A 23,155-nucleotide genomic window follows, 5' to 3' on the forward strand; every position below is an offset into this window, starting at 1 on the left:
ATCATCAGCAACAGTGGGGCCAGAACTCTCACCACCAAGCGATAATGCATTTTGCATTAATGCTTCACATTGAGAAACCCTGACATGCTACACCAAGGGAGTTTGAAGTTAAGTAAGGATGTTCCCTTTGAATTGCAGTCCTGTGAGCTTAAGTGGGTGCAGAAAACCCAAGATGTAAGAGAAGGAGCAGGGACTTGATTTTTAATTTTTTTCTTTTTCTCCCCAAAGCCCCCCGGTACATAGTTATATATTCTTCGTTGTGGGTCCTTCTAGTTGTGGCATGTGGGACTCTGCCTCAGCGTGGTCTGATGAGCAATGCCATGTCTGCGCCCAGGATTCAAACCAACGAAACACTGGGCCGCCTGCAGCAGAGCGAGCGAACTTAATCATTCGGCCTCGGGGCCAGCCGCGCAGGGACTTGATTTTAAGGGACGGAAGTGCATCACAGGAAGAAGTTTAAGAACTCTAGTGTATAAGGCTCCAAACTGTGTGCCCTGAGGATTTCCACCCAGCAGTGGGAAGCACCTCATCCTGGAGGATCCTGCGATTTAAAAGTCCCTCCCAACGATTTGGGGAACTCCTTGAATGCAAAGGATATGTCCTTTTATTTCGTTGCTTATCCTATTTTCCAGCAGCTGTTAGGATGGTTTACCAAAAGTGGACACTTGATGTATGATCGAAAAAAGGAGCTTTTTCATCGTCTTAGCATCCCTCACTATGAGAGAACCACACACTCACTCTACCCTTTCCGGCCAGCCGGCAAAGTAACAGACATCATTTCTTCTGACTGAGAGATGATTATTTCCAACACTTTCTATCCTTTGCTCTAAGCTCAAGTTTCAAAGGCGCCAAAGAGAAATATTAATAATTGGAGGCAGCCCGACGACCTAAGAGAAAATCATTGTGGAGTTGACACCAGCTGGGCAAGCTTTTGTGCCTCTGATAGAACTCTGCATGCCGAGCAGCCGGAAAACAACGGCTTCGTCGGCTTTGACATTGGAATTTTATGATGAACTTCTTTGCCTAAACACAGACAAGTATAAATGCTCTGCTTGGAAACGGAGCCCAAGCCACAAAGCAAAATGGCATCCTTTTAAAAGCCAAACACATTTTGGAGAAGAAAAAGGGATTCTGTTTCCATTTACATCCTAGAGCAGACTCCTCCTCCCTCCCCCACCCCGCCCCCAGCTGCCAACCTAGGTGTTTGGCCGGCATCCACTGTAATCTGTTCTCCTTCATTATGTTAATCTGTGGGCGGAAAGATTTCTGTCATCTTCGAATCGCTTGTACAGCAATGGTAAACACCTTGGCCTGTCTGTAATTGGACAGGTGTCTGCGTTGATGTCACCCAGCTTTTAATTCAATTAAAGAACTGGCTGCTCTGCTCTCATTACCCGCTCATTTCCGTTGCGCTTTTAGGCTGGTGGGGAAATCTACATAAAGCCATCGCCTACTCCGAGTCCAAAGTCTGCAGTCCCCTCGCAAAGATCATGCTTGTACAATATTTCAAATGGACTCCCACAATCCAAGAGTATTTTCGTGTTAGCATTATTTGGAATAATATGGAGAATTTGCACTCTCTCTCTCTTTAAATTCTATATCATCTAAGCAGTGTCTTCTACCTACTGGCCAGTAATTAGGAGCGATCACAGCAAACAGCAAAGCTGTTTCTAGCTTCCTCTCCCCAGGGCTTTCCTCCATCTCAAGAGAACTCATCAGCGCACAATGCTCTTATTTATTTGCTGGCATTTCACATTTGGATCAAGAAAGTGAGGGTGGGCAAGAGCAAGGCATTTATTAAGAGGACCATCTGGTGAGGGTTACCACACAGGCAGAGCTGCTACTGCTGCCTGGAGACATCATGGAGGAACCCACTTTTCAAAAGAAGCCCAGCCAGGGGAAGGAAAGCAGAAGAGAAGGAGACTTTTCTGGCTCAGGATTCCACTGCAGTGCTGATAAATTCTAATTTTTAGGTCTACACTGCAGAATAAGTTTTGAGCTGCAAACCAATCAGTGGCTGGATTAAAGAGCATAAATCAATCCATCATGGCACGCTTCCTGCCCACTTAAAGGAACCTTGGAAAATAAATTAAAGTTCTAATACAGACATTTTGACACAGTGACCCCATGAAACTGAATAATGACATTTGTTAAATATGGATGAAAATTTAATGGTCTAACAGAGGTCTGGAAACACACCCAAGATACTTCTCTGGTTCTTAGTAGCCTAGGAAGGTGGCATTTGTTGTTGTTGTGTTTTTTTTGGTAATATTTTAAATAAAATAAGGATCTGTAATATTTATCAAATGAAAGCCAATTTTCGCTTTAACCAAAAGGCGAACCTAAAGTAATTCTTTAGAAACTCTAAAACTATTTTTTTTATATTTAATTTCCTTCAAATGGACTTTCTGACCTTATTTAAAACCTCTAGCAGGGAGTGAATAAAATCATATGCCTTTGGCCAAAGGCTAAACAGATTTCATGCTTATAAATAGGAAGAAAAAAAAGCACATTTTTTATTCTTTTATTTTCTTTCTAAAATATAGGGTCTAATCCCAGTCTTAGAGAATGGTTTAAACAGGGATTTTAATTGACCTCAAAGCATTATCCGGTTAAGATGCTCTCAGCACGCTTACATCTAACCTCAAATTTTTAATCAATGCCTTCGTGGTAAGAACAACAGAGTCTCTGTCATTTCCATTCTAATGCTACAATTGGTTTGAAGCCACCCATTCGTGTTAACTCTTTATCTCACATAAAGGGCTGACACTGAAATCATTAGAACGCTCCAAGAAAATATTGGACTTGACTAAGCAGGGAGGCAGGCAAGGGGACAGGAGGAAAAGAAAGAGAAATGAAAGTCATCCCTTATTGATCAGTGTCCCAGGGCCCGGCTAAAAGCCTCCCAGAGCATTAGCCCATCGTCCAGAGGGGCCTGCTGTTGGCTCGAGTGTAAAGTATATTGGTCAAGTCCAGCAGTTGAGCCAAGATTAAAATCTATGCCTTCTGACTCCAAGATCATTGCTCTTCCCACTCAACCTACACTCCAGCTTCACAGGAAGAAGAAAGACATGTTGAAGAAATGTTACTAAAAGTAATAGCACATTTTTTAGAGCAAATACTTCATTTAAAATACACCTAAGGGGACAGCTGGTGGCACAACCGTTAAGTCTGAACGTTCTGCTTTGGCCGCCCGGGGTTCGTCAGTTTGGATTCCGGGTGCAGACATGGCACCGCTTGGCAAGCCATGCTGTGGCAGCCATCCCACATATAAAGTAGAGGAAGATGGGCACAGATGTTAGCTCAGGGCCAGTCTTCCTCAGCAAAAAGAGGAGGATTGGCAGCAGATGTTAGCTCAGGGTTAATCTTCCTCAAAAAATAAATAAATTAATTAATTAAATAAAATACACCTTAAATGTGTTAAAAGTTCAAATTTGTTACTAAAATCTACTGTGTACAAACAGAAAGTTGCATGCTTATTCCCAAAATGAGCAAGTGGATATGCCTATAATATTCCCTTAAAAGAACAACTGATTCATAAGAAACTCTTTATCAGTGTATGAGTGTGTATTATTGAGTACAACATTGAACTTTTACTTATTACTATATATATATATACTATATGTATATATGCTATATATATATACTATATATATCTCCTATATATATCTCTCATATATATATATATATATCTCATATATGTGTATATATATATCTCCTTTTTGATTAGTTCCAAACGCAGTACAAATATAATATGGTCATAAAAGTTAAAAAACAGAAAATTTGGAATGACTATTCCTTTTCCTTATCAAATATGATCAGTAACCTTGAAGTATTTATAGCAAACACTACAGCATTATAGACACGCCTAGTTGATTATCATTATACAGCAAAATTTATATGTTACCATCACTTTTAACGACGATACAAGATGTTACCAAAAAGAAACCCATATGCTGCACTGCAAATCCTTACGGCATAAAATAAAATGAATAACTTGCAAAAAGGTCCATCTGAAGATTTCACAGTGTCCAAGTAGTTCGGGCACATTATGTATTCAGGAGCGTTAGACAAAGCTATTAGCTCATCAACACTGCATTACCTAATGAAATTCTTCCACATTAGCTAAGCAGGAACATTACATCATTTCTATTTTTACTATTTATGTCATAGGCCATATTTTTGTCCTGCGAATTTTTTCAGACCAATTTCTTTCAAGATTTACATTTAAAGAAATAGTTTGTAATAAACTACAAATAGGGAATATTAATTTATAGAGTACTATAAAAAATGGCAAAGACTTCCTCAAAATTCATCATCTTCCACAGTAAAATAAAAAGGTTTTCTAGGTGGGCGAATGGCCACCTTGAATAAGGACAACATTTCCCAGCATTCCCTGTGGCTAGGAATAACCATGGGACTAAGTACTGACTATAGAATGTAACCAGAGGTGGAATGACTTCCAAAATATGTCCTTAAAGTGAATGTGCATATCCTTCTTCAAACATTTCTCCGTCCTGCTGGACGGAAATCAGACTGGATGGCTGGAGCTGAAGCAGCCATCTTGGACCTTGAGGCAGAAGCCTTGTCCCTAAGGATGGCATTGCAAAAAGATGAAGTGTGCAGATCCCTGGCACTATGAATATCCTATCCATACATTGACTAACAGTGAACATCTACTGCCAGAGAGAGAAAAACTTCATCTTGTTTAAGTCACTGTTACTTTGGGTTCTCTGTCTCACAAGTGAAATTAATTGAAAATGAAAAACTCATCTCTACTGGTTTTTTTCCCCACAAAACTTTGATATTTTTATAACGTAATATACTTTAGTGAGAGCGCTTGGGATGTATTTGGGTGATATAAAAGCAGATTGCTTGTTGTGTCTATTTTACCACAACAAAAAACTAACAACAAAAAAACACCAGGTTGCAAAGGTAAGATCTATTCTGGAATATAGCATATGATTCTTTCATTTTTAATAAACAAATATTTTCTGCTCTGTGTAATCATCAGCATTGCAGAAGTATTGGCTTCCATTATTTCTCATTGCAAATATATAATGCTTGAGTTGCATTATGAGGTATAAGTTTTAGAACTAATATTTAGATTCTTTTCACCCTACTAATTTTTTCCCATTGGGAATATGCATATTAAGTTCCAAACGTATGTTGAAGTTGTGATAGAGTTCTGTATAATTATTTCATAAAATTAAAGAACTACAGCATTGCTGAGACGTAAATGAGAACCAGCAGTGCAATACTCAACTCAGGATAAAACGATATTAACATTAACTACGGGGTTTGTAGCAGAAAACTGCATTTCTTCATTTATCTTTTCCTTCATTCCTTTAAGAAAAGTGTATTGATCACCTAACCTTAAGCAAGGTACCGAACAAGACTTAAAATAAGTATAAAACAGGACACATCCTCCAGGAGCTTATTGTCCAATCAAGAAATAACGTGGATGCCAGAAGAACATCCATAGGAAGTTTTAGCAACTCTGAAGTAAGAATTTTCAGTTGAATAGAACAAAATTGCATGGCCTTGAAGGTTTGATTACAGTTATCTCTCTGAAGCCTTCTCAGGTAAGAATAATAATATTATATTCATATAATATATAATATATATGCGTGCATATACATATACATACACATAGCCAAGGAGTAGCATCTTACTTACTTACTTATTGATAGACTGAAGGCAGAGGTTAAGTTCCAAACTCAAGCATAAGGCAAAAATCATTTATGATTTAAAGTTCCCTTGACAACTCCTTATATGACTCATAAAGTACAGTACATTTGGTTTTGTGTATGCGTCTAACTCTTCATTAATCAATAATTCTCCAGGGCTCTCCGTTCTTCAATCTTTTTGTAGGCACCCCAACAACAAATCTTACTCTTTTGTCAATGGTAGGGAAACTCTAAAATTATTCACACATTCTTTGCAGCTAACAGGCCATCAACAGTTTTAGGATTGGATAGCATCTTTTGCCTGTGACATTACTTTAAAAGCTTTTTCTCTTTTTCCTTCTTGTCTTTCCCACCTCCGAGGTGTGGAGTTAAATGTTGGTAACTTAAATATATGCAGATAAGACTCCACTAAAAGATTCAAAGATTACAGTTATATTTCATATGTTGATTGCACTGGTCACCTTTTGGTTTGAACCTAACGGGCATCACACAATTTAGACTTTTTTCCCCCCACATTCTATATAAGTAGTGAGCTCCCTGCCCTTCTATTAGGCATGCTGGGGTAGAGAATGGGAAAGTTGGCCTTGTTAGAAACATAGAACCTCACACTACATCTCCAGACCTACTGAATCAGAATCTGCGTTTTACCAAGATGCCAAGTAATTCTCACGTTCCTTCCACTGGTGTCTCCCAGAAGCACTGTCCTCAAAGCTCAGAGGCCCCACTTATACAGCCTTTATTTTTCCACTTGACCTTCACATTGTTCTGCCCACAAAGCTAATGCAGTTGGAATTGGAACAAGGGGCAGGCACAAAGCAGGGAGAAATTCAAGCTCAGCAGGTGAAAATGATCCTTTCTCATCTGGCCATTCATCTCCCAGCGTTTTTCAATATGTGGTCCATGGACCTTCTGCAAGAGAACCAACAGGAGCACTTGGTAAAATGCGGATTTCTAAATCGTAGCCCAAATGTACAGAATCTTGAGTGTGGAGCCCAAGAATTTACATTTTATAAGGAACCCAGGAATCACCTTGTAACCAACAGAGGTGAGAATCACAGATTATTACTAGAAGCGGAAGAGAAAAAAATGAGAGAAAGATTTTCAGTATGTCACTCAATTTCTTCAGGTAGAAGATTAATGTCTACTGCATATGAAGACGAGCTAGTTTTTATTTTATTATTTTATTTTAGTTTAGTTTTTTTGAGGAAGATCAGCCCTGAGCTGACATCTACTGCCAATCCTCCTCTTTTTGCTGAGGAAGACTGGCCCTGAGCTCACATCCATGCCCATCTTCCTCTACTTCCTATGTGGGACACCTACCACAGCATGGCTTGTCCAGTGGTGCCATGTCCGTACCCGGGATCCAGACTGGACTGGCGAACCCCGGGCTGCCGAAGTGGAACGTGCACACTTAACTGCTGCACCACTGGGCTGGCCCCCAGAGCCAGTTTTTGTAGCAAAAGCTATATTATCAATTGCATTATAAATTAAATGTCTTTCATTTATTTTTCTACATAAATTTAGATTTATTTGGGTCATCTGACAGATTATTATTATTAGTTCTGCTAAACTACAGTGAATAATAAATATCATTAATTGTTATTATTTATTATTCTGTCCAAGGAAGGAAAAAACTCCTAGACTTTAGCTCAACATAATGTAACAATAAAATTGAGAAAATATTTTCTGTGTACGAATTATACCCCAGCACTATGCCAGGTGCAATACTAATTATGCTGACAATTAAGCTTACATGTTTAATATCTCAAGGAAAAAAAGAAAAAAGAATTGCATGTGTGCACATTCTTGACTCCACTCATTCTTGACATAATTTCACATCAAACTGTGAAGCCGTTGGTTTGAAGGGAAATGCCAGCACTGTCCCTCTGGACAGCAGCTTCACGTGTTACCAGGGCTGGAGGGAGAATCAGCGAAAGCCGGCAGAGTTAATTGGAGCCCTTTGCAACAAGTCAAAAGATGCACGGGAGTGATAACTGCAGGGCTTTCTACCCTGAGGCTCCAGCTGCAGAAATGAACTTTCAAGAACCCCCTACTCTGAACCCTGGCCTTCGGAGGGCACAGAATCCAGACCCTTCAGCCCAAAGGGGCCCATTTTCTCCTGACTGGGGCTGTTAACCCTTGGTCCCTCCATTGCTACTGGGATTTTTCTCATTGAATCCTCTGGTAGCCACATTCATGAAGGGGAACTGTGCTGTCTCACTATTCTATTCTTCCAGTTCTCTTAGCGAATATTCTTTTTTGCTTTTGCCTTCTGCATTTTGTAAGTCTGACCATAATTTCCCACTTCTTCCCAAGAATCCTTTCACTTAATTTTTGCTGTCCTATGATTTTCCTTAGCCAACTTTATCTACTTACTTTTAATATTTTATCATTTTTATGTAGATTTGACTTTTTTGGTCCTACATTTTCAAGTTTCCATGGGAGGTAGAAGTACGTGGTCATAAGAATTTCTAGGTAAAATTGACACATGATCCCTGGTCAGATTCTTCCCTCCACCACTGTTTCCCAATACTGGCTGCACAACACAATCACCTGTGGACACTTTGAAAATGCCAACGCCCGAGCTACATTCCAGATCAAAAAATCAGATGCTTTGTGGGTAGCTCCTGGGCATCAGTAATTTTTGAAAGCTCTCCAGGTGCTCAGTGTGCACCCATGATAGAGAACTACTACCTTATAAGGATCCATATGAAATGACCAAAGGTTTAGAAATACCTGGAAGGAGAAAGACAAACGGACTACTTGAAGGAGAGCCCAGGGCAGACCTAATTCCAAGCTGGGTACAAAATGCACAGGAGCTCCCAGCACTCCTTCATCAAATACTGGGAAGGAAGGAGCTGAGGTTTACAGGCTGCTGTGAGTCTAATACAAATTTACCTAAATTGACGCACCACAATCCCAGTGAAAAGTTTTTATTAACAGCAACTAGGTGCTCAGTAACATGATTTGAAAATGATTTAATTTTCCTGAGCAAACATCGAGTCTGAAGACAATTTTGGGATGAGCAAGTGAACTGTGCAAGTGGAAGCGGGGCGTGCTTTTAGCCAATGGAGAAAACGTCCGTAACCCAACAGGAAGGAGAGAACATAGGATCAGATTACAGAGGACTATTATGCCCTGGGGAGGATTTAATTCAGGAAACCTGTAAAATTTAAAAATCATCAATTTCATGCTGTTAATAAGATCTAAAAGAGACAGAAAGAAAGTGGTAAAAGACAGAGATGAAAATTGAGAATATTAAGAGGTGGGCAGAAATCAAGGTGAGCTGGATGAGATGAGAACAGATGCAAATCATATAAAAGACAAATAGAAAAATTTTAAAAATCACCTTAGAAGTTTCAACGAGCAGAATCAACTGTGCAAACAACAGCAAATGAAAAGAGAAACAATTTTGTGGCAATAACCTAGAAATTGGAGACTGAATAGTATCAAGATAATTCATGAACACTTACTATGTACCTGTTTCTGAGCAAAATATTCTATGTAGAAATTCATTTTTTTAAATCTTTGCAACAATTCCATAACATAAAGAAAGTTTTCACCCCCAATTTATATGAGGAAACTCTGAAATAGGGATATATTTTTAAATTTACCTGAGATCAAGCAGCTAACAAGTAACATAGCTGGGATTTGAACATCAATTGATTTGACACCACGAGCTGTGTTCTGGACTACTAGAATAAGGAGGAAACTGGGAACAAATATACAATATTGAAAACTGCTATTTCTTACCAGAAGTAATGATCATATATATAATAACAAACTTCCCAAGTCGAAGAAAGACCCAAATCTGAAGAATAAAGGAGCTTGCTATGTAACAGAAAAAATTAACGAAAAGAAACCAACTCATTTTCTGATAACGTTTTTGAACTTAATTGCTAAAGAACCCTATGGCACCTTCATTCCCCAGTATTCTGAATTTGTACAATGAAAGTCAACCTGGCAATACCGGAGTTCTCCATAATCTTTAAGACTACCACCCACATATGTCTTTGCCTGTTCATTTCACTGTTGGGAGCAGTAGATATACCTTTAAAACCCCTCAAGGGGAAAAAAGTTAAAGAATTCATAGTCCACACAGGCAAGAACAGAAAATAAAGGAATAAGGAAAAAAGTGTTAAAAAACAATAATAAAACTGGAAAGTGTGAAACAGGATGGCAGAAATAAGAGCAATTATACAACTTATAAAAATAAACGTGAATGAGTTAAACTACCCTACTAAAATACAGAGAATTTCAAGTCAAATATGAAACCAAATCAAACTAGATTCTCATTGTAGAAATATACCTAAAGTGATGTGACTTTGAAGATTAAAATATAAATAATGAATTTAAAAGCAATAAGAAAAAGAAAAATATGAAAAAAAGTAAGCTTCCCAAAGAGAAATTGACAAAATTGCCTTGACAGTTGAGACTTTTTCCTTAGTTTTTCACAGGTTGGGTATATAAAAATAAATAACAATTTGTCGATGGTTCTATAATTTTCTTCTCCCTGTACCTCATTCACATGCTTGACATGCCCTATAGTAACATCCAATAGCATACTGGACTGGTTTTCAATGTAGGGACACTCTTTTCCCTACATGCCCTTCAGAATCTTGAGAGAACTGGTATAATTTAAAAAACCTCTCTCCTTCTGGTTTCTGATTTGATCCTAACTCAAATTTAGAATTACTAACTCAAAGAATATGCATTATATATTCTCAATATGGTATATCTAATATAAATATTAGTCTACCCTGAATGGAGAGTATAGATGTTTTCAAATTACCACAGAAAGTTAAGTGTTTAAAAAAATTGTTATATTAACTACAGAAATTGTTTTTTATAATGTGTACATAAAAATTCAAATTGAAATAATAGAAAAATGAGAAACGAGGAGGTTTGCAACACATAAGACAAACATAAGTATAACATTCTTCATATGTAGAGATACTTTAATCAATGAGAAAAATGTGAATCCTTCGTTAGAAAAATTGGTGATGAAACTAGCTAGGCATGTCAAAAAAGAAGTACAAATGATCAGTAAATGTTGGAAATAGATAATGTGTCTAGCAGTCGAATAAACAAAACGATATTGTGATATAAAATTAGTAATTTTTTTTAACTGTAAAACTTGTCAATTAGAACGAAACAAAATGGACAATCTTGCATTTTGCTTGCTGGCGGGAGTGTAATTTGTATGGCATTTTTGGCAAATATTTGGCAGTGTAAAAATAATTGTCCTTTGTTGAGAGATTACCATTTGTTAAAGATTGCATTACACACTTTACAGACATATGATAGCCACATTTATACAGCGCATTTCATGGTCAAGCGCTGTTCTGTGTGTTTTACATATATGTGGATTCATTTAATCCCCACATCTATCCTATGAGGTAGGTAATTATTTTATTTTACTCCCATTTTACCTGTAGGGAATCAGAAGCACATGGATGTTATTGATTTGTCCAAGGTTACACAGCTAAAAAGCGTTAGAGCTGCAATATCATATCACTTAATATTTTGAGTATTCTTCCAAGGTAAATATTATTCTCCCATTTTGTAGATTAAGATATTAAAGAGAGATCCAAGAGGATAAGCAACTTCTCCAAAGTCATAGGGAGGGTAGGTAGCAGAGATCTGTATCAATGTCTGCTTGACTTTAAAGTCCAAGATTGTGCAATACTTTAAGAGCCTTTGACCCTGTTGTTCAATTTCAAGGGATTTATCCTACTATCATTGTCAGGAAATCCTCCAAAGATTTACATATGGACTTTTAAGAAAATCATATTAATTATAACAACAAAAGTTGGAAACCCAGGAAATGAGGAGACGCTGAGACAAAATGAGAATGGGAGAGAGGCAATGGGAAGCAACTGAAGGATTCTGAGGAGAGGAACATCATAGCTGATTGCTCTGTGGGATAGACCCACGGTAGAGGTAATGAAAAAGAGCAATGAAAAGAAGAGTATTGTAGTTGTTCAGGTAAGAGCTTGTAGTGATATGGCCTATGATGAGGATTATTTTAGGCAGGTTACTTTTAAAACTGCAAATGAGAAGGGGGCTGATTACCTTTAATAAAAGCAACTCTGAGGAGCAGGGTTTGCTTGCCCTTTGTTGGGAAACATTTACATTTGTAAGGGAAACCTCCATCTGTAAAGATGCCTCCTCTCTGTGCCAGGAAGAAGGGAGATGACCTTATCTCTAGAAACTCTTAATGGGGAAGGCAAGGACTTAAGTTGGTTACTGTCTGGCAACCTCATGTAACTGACCCCCACCCCCAACATCCTCCTTTGTCTTTAGCTGAAGATAGTATTTAGGGTGGTGGCTTCTGGCCTTTACTTAATCCAATTTGATTCTTATCTAAAAGTTATAGGACCACCCAATAGCCAGATCCCATCTGCACTGATACCATTTTAACATTTTACATATTCTTTCCTTTGTCTTGTAAAGAGATAACTCACATACTTATGCCTTAAATTTAGCCTTACTCTCCACCCGTGTTTGCAGCAGCAGCTGCCCATGCCAGCAGCAGCTGTGACTGCCCATGGGTCCTGTCCCCATGCTATTCCACACTATTCTCTAAATAAAAGAGCACTACCGCCAGATCTTGAGAGTCCAAGAAATCCTTCTTTCGACTCCTCGGCTCACCAACCCCACATCAGCCTAGACAGTAGACAAGGGGAGAGATGGGAGAATTTGACACATAGTTGGGAAAATGAATCAACAAATATGAATATGAGGTGGGAAGAGGACATGAAAAGTCAAGAATAACTCTCAGGTTTGATTCACTGAGTTGCTGGAGCTGTCCTTTATTGATATTGGGAATGCAGGAGGAACAGGAGTTCAGATTTGGGTATGCTGAGTTTGCAGAATGTGAGATGTCTAATGGAAATGACACTTTTTCCAAATGCCTTTGGCTACACATATTTGGAGGTCTAGGTGGGGCCGTGCACTTAGGAGTCAATAATGTCTACATGGTATTTGACGCTATGGGAGTTGACATGTTTCCTGGAACAAGACTGTAGGAAAGAAGAAAAGGAGAAAGAGTCAAGGGCTCAGGACTAAACCCTGAAGCTCTCCAAGAGGTAGAGTCGAGCTTCAGAAGCAGTGAGCAAAGGACATCTAGAAAAGGGGCTGAGAACGAGGAGGTAAACAGAAGAGTGATAGAAGAAAAGAAATATTTCAGGAAATGGTGAGAAATCCACTGTGTAGAATGCTGTTGAGCAGCGAAGCCCAGGATTGTAAAGTGTTCTTTAGATACGTAAACATGGAAGTTGGTGGTGTCCTTAGCAAGGCAAGTGAGCAGAAGCCAGAGAAAGTGAAGACATGGGGATAACATCCAAGATACTTCTTGCTAGAAGAAAGTCTGGGAAGAGGAGTGAGGGAGCAATAGCTAGAAGGGGATTCAGATAAAAGAAAGATTCTTGTGATTGTTTTGTTTGCATTTAACAATTAAGAGTTAATAGAGGGGCTGGCCCCATGGCTGAGTGGCTAAGTTCCCGCGCTCCGCTGCAGCCGCCCAGGGTTCAGATCCTGGGCGCCGACATGGCGCTGCTCATCAGGTCACGTTGAGGTGGCGTCCCACATGCCACAACTAGAGGGACCCACAACTAACCACAACTAAGATATCCAACTGTGTACGGGGGTGGGGGAGGGTTTGGGGAGATAAAGCAGGAAAAAAAAAAAAAGATTGGCAACAGTTGTTAGCTCAGGTGCCAATCTTTAAAAAAAAAAAAGAGTTAATAGAGTTTGAACGATCCTGGGAAGAAGCCAGCTGGGCATTGGCTCCCAACTTGGGCATGCCTGAGGATGGAGGAGGGCGTGTTAAAACAAGGACAGCTGAGCTCTGCCCCCGGAGTTGGTGATGAAGCAGGTGTGGGTGGGCTGGCTAACGTGCAGTAATAACAAGGTCCCAGGTGATGCTGTCGATGCTGCTCCTGGGACCACACTGTGAAACACTGCGGTGGAGAGAGTGCTTAAAAGCATAAGTGAGAGGAAGAGAAACTCAGTGATCTCTCTGAAAAGGTGGGAAGAATTGGGGTCTAGAGGACTTTTGAATATTTTTATTTTTGATACAATAAGGGAAGCTCTGTACAAACAGGAAGGAAAAAGAGAGCAAATTAAAAAATAAAAATGAAAATAATAGTGGTAAATGCCTATTACATACCAAAAATGATTTTAAATGTTTCAGCATACATTAATTCATTTAACCCCTAATAACAACCCTATCAGTCAGAAAAATGCAATTAATGTATATATTTGGTAGTAAGAAAGTGACAGAAATCCTATATGATGGATTCTGTTTCTTCTCTGGTGTCTAAGATAATCTAATATAAAAGATCATCATCTGAGTGGGATGAGGAACGGAGGGTAGCATTTAGATAACTTGGAAAAATATAAAGTATTCAACAAGGAGAATGGGAGAAGGAGTTTATTACAGAAATGGGGTAGTATTGTTGTCATTACCGAGACCATTTGAAAATGGGGATTGAGAATTTTTAGTGACAGACTGCTTGTTTTTTTCCAGCCCACTTTGCTGCAAAGTACAACCTGGGCCAAAGCAAAGTGTGGGCTGCAGCAGGTTGGGTTTTTATCAGGTGTATAAAATAGGGAAGAATGAAGTGGGAGATACGAGGTTTTTATAAAAATGGTTGGACATTTGGGCTGCAGATTCTAAGGAATCTATAAAAGGAAGTGAAGGTTTGAGGGGGTTGACCAAGAGATGTGTTAGAAAGCTAATTAAGGCTATTCTAAAATCCATATAAATTTTCAAATTATAAAATTCTTTGACGGGGGAAAAAACGTCTTTTTCTTTCAAATGTGTTGATGCATTTTACTTTTTTTTTGGTCAAAGGCTTAAATTTGACTTTCTATTTAAATGGGCTTTAACATTTCATGAAGCTGAAAACCACTGTCTACCTGCACATAAGTTCAAGAACAGGACATGTGTGTTACGTGCTTGAGTATATTCCACTGCAATCTGTGAGAAATTGATTCACTGCTTTGCCAGTCAAACTGCCGATGCACTAATACTCATTCTTCCACCCTGATATAATTAGGTTTAATCAACAATTTCACAATAAATAATGGTGCTGTGAATTTGGGCGAGTCCCAAAGAGTAAATTTTTGCATGGTGAAATAGATAAGCTGGGCCTGTATGTAGAAACTAGATCCCTAAAAGATGTCTAGGGAGTGTTAAGGGCTATAGCCACCTGTGACCTCATCTTTTGGAGATGGAGTGAATATCAACCTTGTAATGAAGCTATCCATAAGAACCCATCATATTATAGAATTATTCTTTTCTTCCTAGATGGATACAGGCTTTCATCTTATTAGACAATTCTTATTGTTTTTAACCAGGCAAAGTGTATGAATATTTACCATATTTGGAAATAAAACCTTGAAGAATGTTTTTATTTAAAGTCAAAACAAAAAGAAAATTAATAAGATCTACTCCTTAAGGAATCGCCTTTACCTGTGAGGGTGCTGTTATTGACAAACTCAGAGCTGGCAGAGGGCATGCGCAGTGGATGGGGACCTTCCTGACTGTAAGCTTTCAGAATGTACTTCTCAATTACACCTCTAACCATGACAGGTTCATCCCAGGTCACCTCAATGCTATATCCGTTTATGCTGCGGACTCTTGAGGGAGTTGGCACACTTTGCGGAGCTGTGAAAGAATAAAAGAGAAAGTAGAGAAAATGGCAGTTCTGAGAAGACTATTGCCCCTATTCTTCACTTTTAATGGCTGCCGTAAATCAGACTCAACCATTAGCATAAATACAATTTATTAGAGTTGTAACTTTTCAGCATTGATTTAATACGACTGCACATCTTGAGCCATTCAGTTTAAGCGATATTTCAAAACCATCAAAACTCCATCGACATAACGTTCTTTCAAGTCTAGTCCAGGTTTTCCAAAAACATTTAACGTAGCCGACATGTTTTAAACATCACTCATAAAGAAAGAGGTGGATGGTAGGCAGATAACAAGTTCAAACAATATAATGATGTACCTCTTTGAAGCAAGATAATTAGACTGTTATTATACACAGTGGTTTGACACTTTTATATCTTCAATGTATTAGCCAAAAAATATCACAAATGTGATTGTATTGTGTTTGAATGTGTGATCTCATTTTCCAAATTCAAGTGTTTCCCAAAATAATTTTAAAAAAGTAAAGTTCTACCAGATATGACATACGGGATACATTGCTAATTTCATTTTGGTGGGTAGAGGAGCCAGTGCCCTTGAGATTATACAAAATCACGTTCAGAGATATTTTCTTCCGAATACCACAAAACAATAACGTGAAATGAGGAAGTTTAAAGGAATTGCAAAACCTCATATGCCGGGTCCCCTGATTTTAAAAATCCATCACCTTTAACTATTTATTAGATGTTTCTACAGTTCTGATCAGTAACAACTTCATCACAACTGACTGCACTGGGGACACTGAGAAAAAGCCCAAGGAATGCCACGGCAGGATGATGGATGAGAGACCCGTTCTCACTCTCACGGACTCCTGAGCTCCGTCGATGGAGGATCACTCTGGTTTTCCCACATCAAATATCCTCCTTCTCTGACTTTACTGTTCAGGCCAACAAAATAGGACAGTTTCCAGCAAAACAAAGTGGATATAAAGGATGAGAGGAAGCACAGAGATGAAGGACCACCGTCTGTGCAGTTAAAACACCACAGGCATCGATAGAAAACAAACAGGCCACACAATCAAGTTGCAAGGAAAGGGACAATGGGAGTGATGTTGATTTTATTAGTTCTGAAATGTGGTACAGGGCAAAGTACAGGACTGTCTAACAGATGGTCTTCTCATAAGGGACAGAACAAAACTGACTCAAAAATAATTAAATAGTGCAATTATTCTCCAACCCTTGGGAGCATGTAGCTGCTCAGTGTTGTGGTCAGATTGTAAATATGAATTTATGGCATCAGACTTTGTGGTCAGATCATTGCTATAAATTCAGAGGTCTATTTGCATACTTTCTCAGTGGTACTCAAAATGGAGACTGTTAAGCTCTGTAAGTGATGCACTTTCTAGACACCTATTTATGTGGCTGAATTAGGCTGAAAGCAGGCTTTATAGGTGTTTGTTAATAAAGTAGAAGAGTGTGAAATAGGGGCAGAGGACATGTCAGTAACAAACGAATATTTTATATCAGAGCTTTCTCTAAGTTGTGAAGTTGAAAAGAACTGTAAGAGATCATTCAGCTATTGTCTTGCCCATAAATAGATGATCAATTAAATCATCCTGGAGAAGTGTCAAGTTGTCCTCTTCTGGAAAATCTGTAGGCAGAGAGCTTTGAAAATTATTCTTGGTAGCCCACCTGGATATTTAATTATGTTTTAGATTAACAAGATTCCTCAAAGAATGGCTGGTTAGTAACCCATTGTTGATAAGAAGTAAGAGAGGGGGTCTTGGTGAAAAACATATCTTTAGACAAATTATGACTTGCTAAGGATAAACTTTCTTCCAGAGACATAAGTGGCAATCATAGGAAAACGTATTGGCTTTTCTGACAAATATTTGACCCAAAATGGTAGAAGGCTACTGATTCACAAAACTTTCTGTGATATATGCCTTCATGTGATGGTGTTGTGTGAAGACTTTTTGGTCATTGTCAGAAGTACAAAGCACCTAGAGATGGGTTGTCTGAGACTAGATCTAATGTATTGTATCTCCTAGTTGTTTTCCTCCAACTCAAAAAAATTAGACCAATCAGCAATCTCTATCCTGGGAGAGTCATTCTAAGATCCTAATAGTCAACACCATGGCAAGCATCTGCCATGGTGGGAAAAGACATCTGCTTCCAACCAGGGTGTGGGTTTCAGATGCGCTCTCCGCAAGGGAGAGGCAAGAGGTGCCACCCCACCCAAAGGTAATCTTGACTTCAGCTTCCTGGGGTCTACGCAGTCTGCAAAGGTTTCCTGTCCTTAGATATATTACTGTAGATACAGGTCTATTAAATCCTTAAGGCAACTTGAACTTCCTTCTGCATCGGAAGAGGAAGGAATCAAGCCTGAGCAAATACTTACTGAGTACTTGAAAAATCAAAAGCACTGATTTACTCAGGATTTTAGCCCTTGACAAATACATTTGCAAACCAAGGCCTGCTCTGTCCCTAGATTACAAGCACACTACTCGCTTCATGGTAGTAGTCTTTCCTTTTCTTTACATGCATAAACACGTATGCACAAACCTGTGCATGCATGTGCACATATACAATTCAATAGAAATACTATTTACCTGCTCCAGTTGTCCGTCCCCGACTCCAATCGCTATATACAGAACCTCCTTCATGTGAGGCCCTCACTCGATACAGGTATTCTTAAATGGACATAAGAAGTAGAAAGATTAAAATATTACTCATAGAGACTCATCGAGGGCTGGCAGGAAGGGAAGACAGGATGAGGAGACATAACATCTAATTTGGAGCCCCTCCACCTTACCTGTAAAAGGCTGGAGACCGCTCTCATAAACACGCCGCTCCTTTCCCTGGTAAACCAGGATGGAGTCATTTCCCCTGCAGTTAACAGTGCTGTCAGTTGATAGGCATCCATCCAGATTGACTCTGACAGCACTGCTGGACACAGATGCCAAGTTAACGACAGCACCCCGTGCAAATTTAACATCCTTCATGCAGCCACCGAAACCTAGCAAATAGTAAGGGATTAGTATCACATAAAGAGCTGGAGTCATTAATTACCAATCATTTTTGTCCTCTGCAGTCCTACGTTTTGATGAGGTGGGGGGGGTTGCTTTAGAGGCAGTGTTTCAACTTTCAAGTCTCATTTAGGAAATCCTTTATGCCTCTTCTTGCTTTTTATCAGGCTAACTTGTCATGAGAAAAATATTTATATTTATGTTATTTTGAAAAGATAGATAAATTGATCATTATAATTCAACAGAAAGTATTTATTATACCTCTTTAGGTCCACATTTTCTCCTGTATATGCTCATGAAATAAAATCTAGGCAACTACACATTAGGGTGGGGGTACCCCCATGTCCCTCAATTCTGCAGAATTAAGTTACCTATATAAGTCAGTGTTTAAGTGCCAAAAAATAATAGTTGACATACCATAATTATTCAACAAGCTCATTGGGGGAAAAAATACCCTTTGATGATATTATGCAGGATAGCGGGAGTGAGAATATAGTTTCAAAATATACTAGAGTCCTGAGCTATTGCCGTGAATTCCATCATAATCATTTCAGAGATGGAGAAGTAAGTCCTAGTTTAATCAGCATGTGGAGGAGCTATCACTGTGCTCTCCCATTTTCACTGAGTTCCATAATCCTAAGTACACAAAATGGTCCCCAATTTTACATTGATATCACCATGACAAGGACCAGATTCAGCTAAGGCAGTGACAATACCTGGAGGTTTCCTTGGATGTGCATCCTACCCAGTTGACTTTAGAGCAACCAGATTGCAGCACAGTTGTGTGACGTTTAACAGAGAATGTGGAGGAAACGGATTTGAAAGATGCACTGCTTTTTTGTGAGAGAACCATAGGGCATCCAGTCAGCCAGGGAATAGCAGTTGCTTTGAATCACATGCTATTTTGTGTAAAGAGAGATCAGCTCAACAAGTTTTGGCAGTCCTCTGCTCAGAAAACTGCACAAAATTGTAAAGGAAGGGACAAAACCGACTGAGGCTGAGATTGCTGGAGCACACACACTGTCTTTCTGAACAAAAGGCGGTCAAGTTTGAAAAGCCCCAGACACATGATTAGCTCTTTTCAAGATGAAAGCACATCATCAGGAAATGGAAATAAAATATAGCACAACGTTTAACAGTAAAATAAGTTAATAGCAACAATGACCATATTGTTCTCTCCAGCATTTATACGATGTCTTATTATGTCTTCTAACACATTAAGTTGCAGCCTATTTTCTTTTAAATGCCTTTGCTATATGATTCACAATCCTTTAGGCCTGCCTGATCAATACTGCTAGTCTATCTCAAACACCCAGTAGACACTCAATAAGTTGAGTGAATTGAAAGGAATGAAGCTCAATATAAAAGCATCTGCTTGAAGATTCAGAAGCTAAGAATTCTTACCAGCAGTAATTTTCCAACGGCATAGAGCTGAGTTATCTAACTTCTCTGTTCTCAGTTTTTCTATCAACAAAATGTGAACTGTGGAAAAGCGGCTTTGGCCAACATCTAGCTGCTGTTATGCAAAATGTTCTATTACTGTTTAAGGGGTACAGAGTCTCAGTTTTGCAAGATGGAAAGAGTTCTGGGGAGGGGTGGTGGTGATGGTTGCATAACAATATGAATGTACTAAATGCCACTGAACCATATCCTTAAAAATGGCTAAGATGGGGGCTGGCCCCATGGTATAGTGGTTAAGTTCAGCACTCTCCACTTTGGCAGCCCAGGTTCGCAGGTTCAGATCTCAGGCACAGACCCACACCACTTGTCAGCCATGCTGTGGTGGTGACCCACATACAAAATACAGGAAGATTGGCACAGAGGTTAGCTCAGAGTTAATCTTCCTCAAAGAAAGCAAAAGAGAGGAAGATTGGCAACAGATGTTAGCTCAGGGGGAATCTTCCTCAGCAAAAGAAAAAAAAGGTTAAGATGGTAAATTTTATGTATGTATATTTTGCTCCAATTAAAAAAGTTAAAAAAAAAAGGAATGTCTTAAAAATAAAATCACAAGATGGAATTTTAAATTTGGAAAAGGCCACAGAGATAGTCTTCCTTCATTCTGGGGATAAAGAAAAAGGTCCAGAGAGTTATAGGATGACGTTTGTCAGTACTAATCCTTGTAGGAAGTGGGACTCTGGCCTCAGGCCTTGGAGGTGAAGATGTGTGATTTCTACTGGGGGGAGGGGGTCTTCCCTGTGCTCTCCCTAGGGAGGGCAGAGAGTTTTGTCAAATGAAGTTTACACTATTCTTCTGACTCTGCACCACCAGAAATACTCTCACTGGAAATATTCCCAACTACTTCAAAATTTTATTGGGGTGTGAGGACAAGAGGAGGGGAAAGGGCTTGTCTGTGGGAGGACTGGGCATCTTCTTTCTTTCTTCAAATTTTGATTTGTGAGAATCAAAATATTCCCAGCCCTATCCTCACCCCCAGGGCTCCAAACAACTACAAGGTGGCCCAGAACTCTGGGTTGACAAATCAGAAAGACAATGGTCCTTCTGGAGGAGGCAGCCCAGCACCGGGGTACCTGGGCTGGCAGGAAGGTTGGCTTTCAGCCCCAATTCCTGCCCTCTCTGCTCAGAGCTTTGGGCAGGGCATAACCTGTGATACCATGTGCCATGGCCCACTCACTCCCAACCTTGAGGCTAGCGACAGTCCCAAGTAATAGTTGTAAGATCAATACCCACGATGTGAGGTGGTACATCCTCAGCAAATGATGTTGCCCAGCATTTCCAAAACACAGAGCAAAACTGATTTGCATTTGATTCAAAGGAAGATTACAACATTAATGGATAAGAAAGAAAACAGCACTAATATGACCACAAAGAGAGCCTCTGAAAAAAGGTGCTAATTGAGAAGCACAGAGAGATTTTTTAGACTGTTGATAGCACATTGAAAAAAAATCCAGTCAGTGAACATGATTAATTTTAATTGCAATTTACTACATGCATGCAGCACATCTGTATTAATACTCTCCTGATCACTGTCTAAAACATGTGCTTACTTAGATAGATCAGTGTCGCTCAAAGCATCTGAATCAGAATCTTAGGTGATAGGATCATAAAATCTGCATTTTTTAATAACCTTTACAGGCTATTCCAATGTATCTTGAATAGTAATCATGATAATAATAGCTAATTTTATTAAGTTCTTACTATGTTGAGTTCTTACTATACTTCAATATTTTATCAGTGGTTTAAGAACCACTGATATGGATGATGCTGCAATGATAAAAATTTAGTATTATCCATAAATAAAATGTCCTTAAGTATCATAGACTTAGTCACAGCATAGATTATTCCTTTTGCGTCTATATTGATGTCTTAAACTTCTATCATTGTCATCTTACAATTCCAGTTTCAGCCATGTCTCTAGGACCATCATAATAAGGGGTTTGGGCGTACTTCGAAAGTATAACGCTTGATAGGCAGGGTGTTTTCCTAGATGTAAACAGGATCAAGTAATCTTGCTCATATAAAGAGGTTTCAAGTGCTTTCTAACCTCAAAAACCTGAAAACCAAGAGAAGCCCTTATATGAATGTAATATTTTTAGCTGCTGTTACATCTTAAGTGCCTTGAAAATGTCATTACTGTCTTACACCCCAGATATTCATTAACTCCTTACTAGTACCCTTCTAAAAGTCTCCTTAGAGCTTGCCATATATTTTCTATTCAAAGGCATTTAAATCTTTATGTACTTACCAAATAGGCAAAGATCGCTTTGTAGAAATTTTAACCATTCGCGGTGCATAGAGTTTGAAATCTGTAGAGAACATTTTTCTACATGGGAGCAAGCTTTGTCAAAAGCTGGATGTTTCTGTGCCTTCCCCACTTTACAGAGAAGGAAGAGTGGTTGCATGCCCATAATAGAGAACACTGGATTATAATGAGAGTGGACTTTGACACCAGGCTGCCTGAGGCAGACAAGCTTGCTGTCTGCTTACTAGGCATGTGACCTTGAGCAAGTTATTTTCCTCTCTGCTCTTCAGTTTCCTCATCTGTAAAATGGTGATATGCGTAATAAGAACCTAACTCATATGCTTGCTCTGAAGGATGAACTCACTTATTCTCACATAAAACTCTTAGAACCATTCCTGGTACATAGTATGCACTCAGCTACTGTTAGCCTTTTTAAATTAATAATTTCTCGAATTATGTTCAAACTTATTATATAAATTAAATGCTATGAGTTACATGAGTTCTCTTTTTCTTTGATTCTGTTCAAACTCATTATATGAGCTAAATGCTTGCTTTAGTTACAAGTCATACATTCATGAATTTTTCCTTTCCATGATGGTTATTAATAATCAGTGATATATAGATTTTTCACAAGTACATCTGAAATTCAACTGAATTCACCCTTTCATATTCATTGCTGCATGAGAGCTCCACTGAAATGCATGGAGACAACATTTATTCAGAAAAAAATACCCCAGTGAATTGAATGCCATTTTTCCCAGTTGTGCACACCAACCTATGTTTTTAATCTGTAAATACAGATAATCATCAATATTCAAGAAAACCAGAACCACATGTGTTCTCAAGGAAAATATATGATGAAATAAATTATATATATTAAATACAATTATATTTTTTGAAGACAGTTAGCATAAATATATTGATTATAAATAGGTATAAGGGCATACTCTTAAGGGCAACACACAAAACTATTTGAAGAAGTGTTCTGTGTTTTTTTTTCTTTTTTCTGAGAAAGATTGGCCATGAGCTACATCTGTGCCAATCTCCCTCTATTTTGTGTGTGGGATGCCGCCAAA

At 38.8% G+C, this 23,155-nt stretch overlaps 1 protein-coding gene across 1 annotated transcript in view; it reads right to left on the bottom strand.

Annotated features, from left to right (window-relative positions):
- The window catches only part of USH2A (usherin), a 743,449-nt gene that overhangs the window by 396,920 nt on the left and 323,374 nt on the right, over positions 1–23,155 (bottom strand). The window contains exons 28-30 of the mRNA XM_070501449.1: positions 18,166–18,369; positions 17,963–18,043; positions 15,172–15,366 (exon numbers count right to left, since the gene is read on the bottom strand). Coding sequence (XP_070357550.1) covers positions 15,172–15,366; positions 17,963–18,043; positions 18,166–18,369 — 480 coding nt within the window. The remainder of the gene's footprint in view (positions 1–15,171; positions 15,367–17,962; positions 18,044–18,165; positions 18,370–23,155) is intronic.

This window comes from Equus asinus, chromosome 30 (genome assembly GCF_041296235.1).
Source record: "Equus asinus isolate D_3611 breed Donkey chromosome 30, EquAss-T2T_v2, whole genome shotgun sequence".
In the NCBI taxonomy this organism is placed as follows: Eukaryota; Metazoa; Chordata; class Mammalia; order Perissodactyla; family Equidae; genus Equus; species Equus asinus.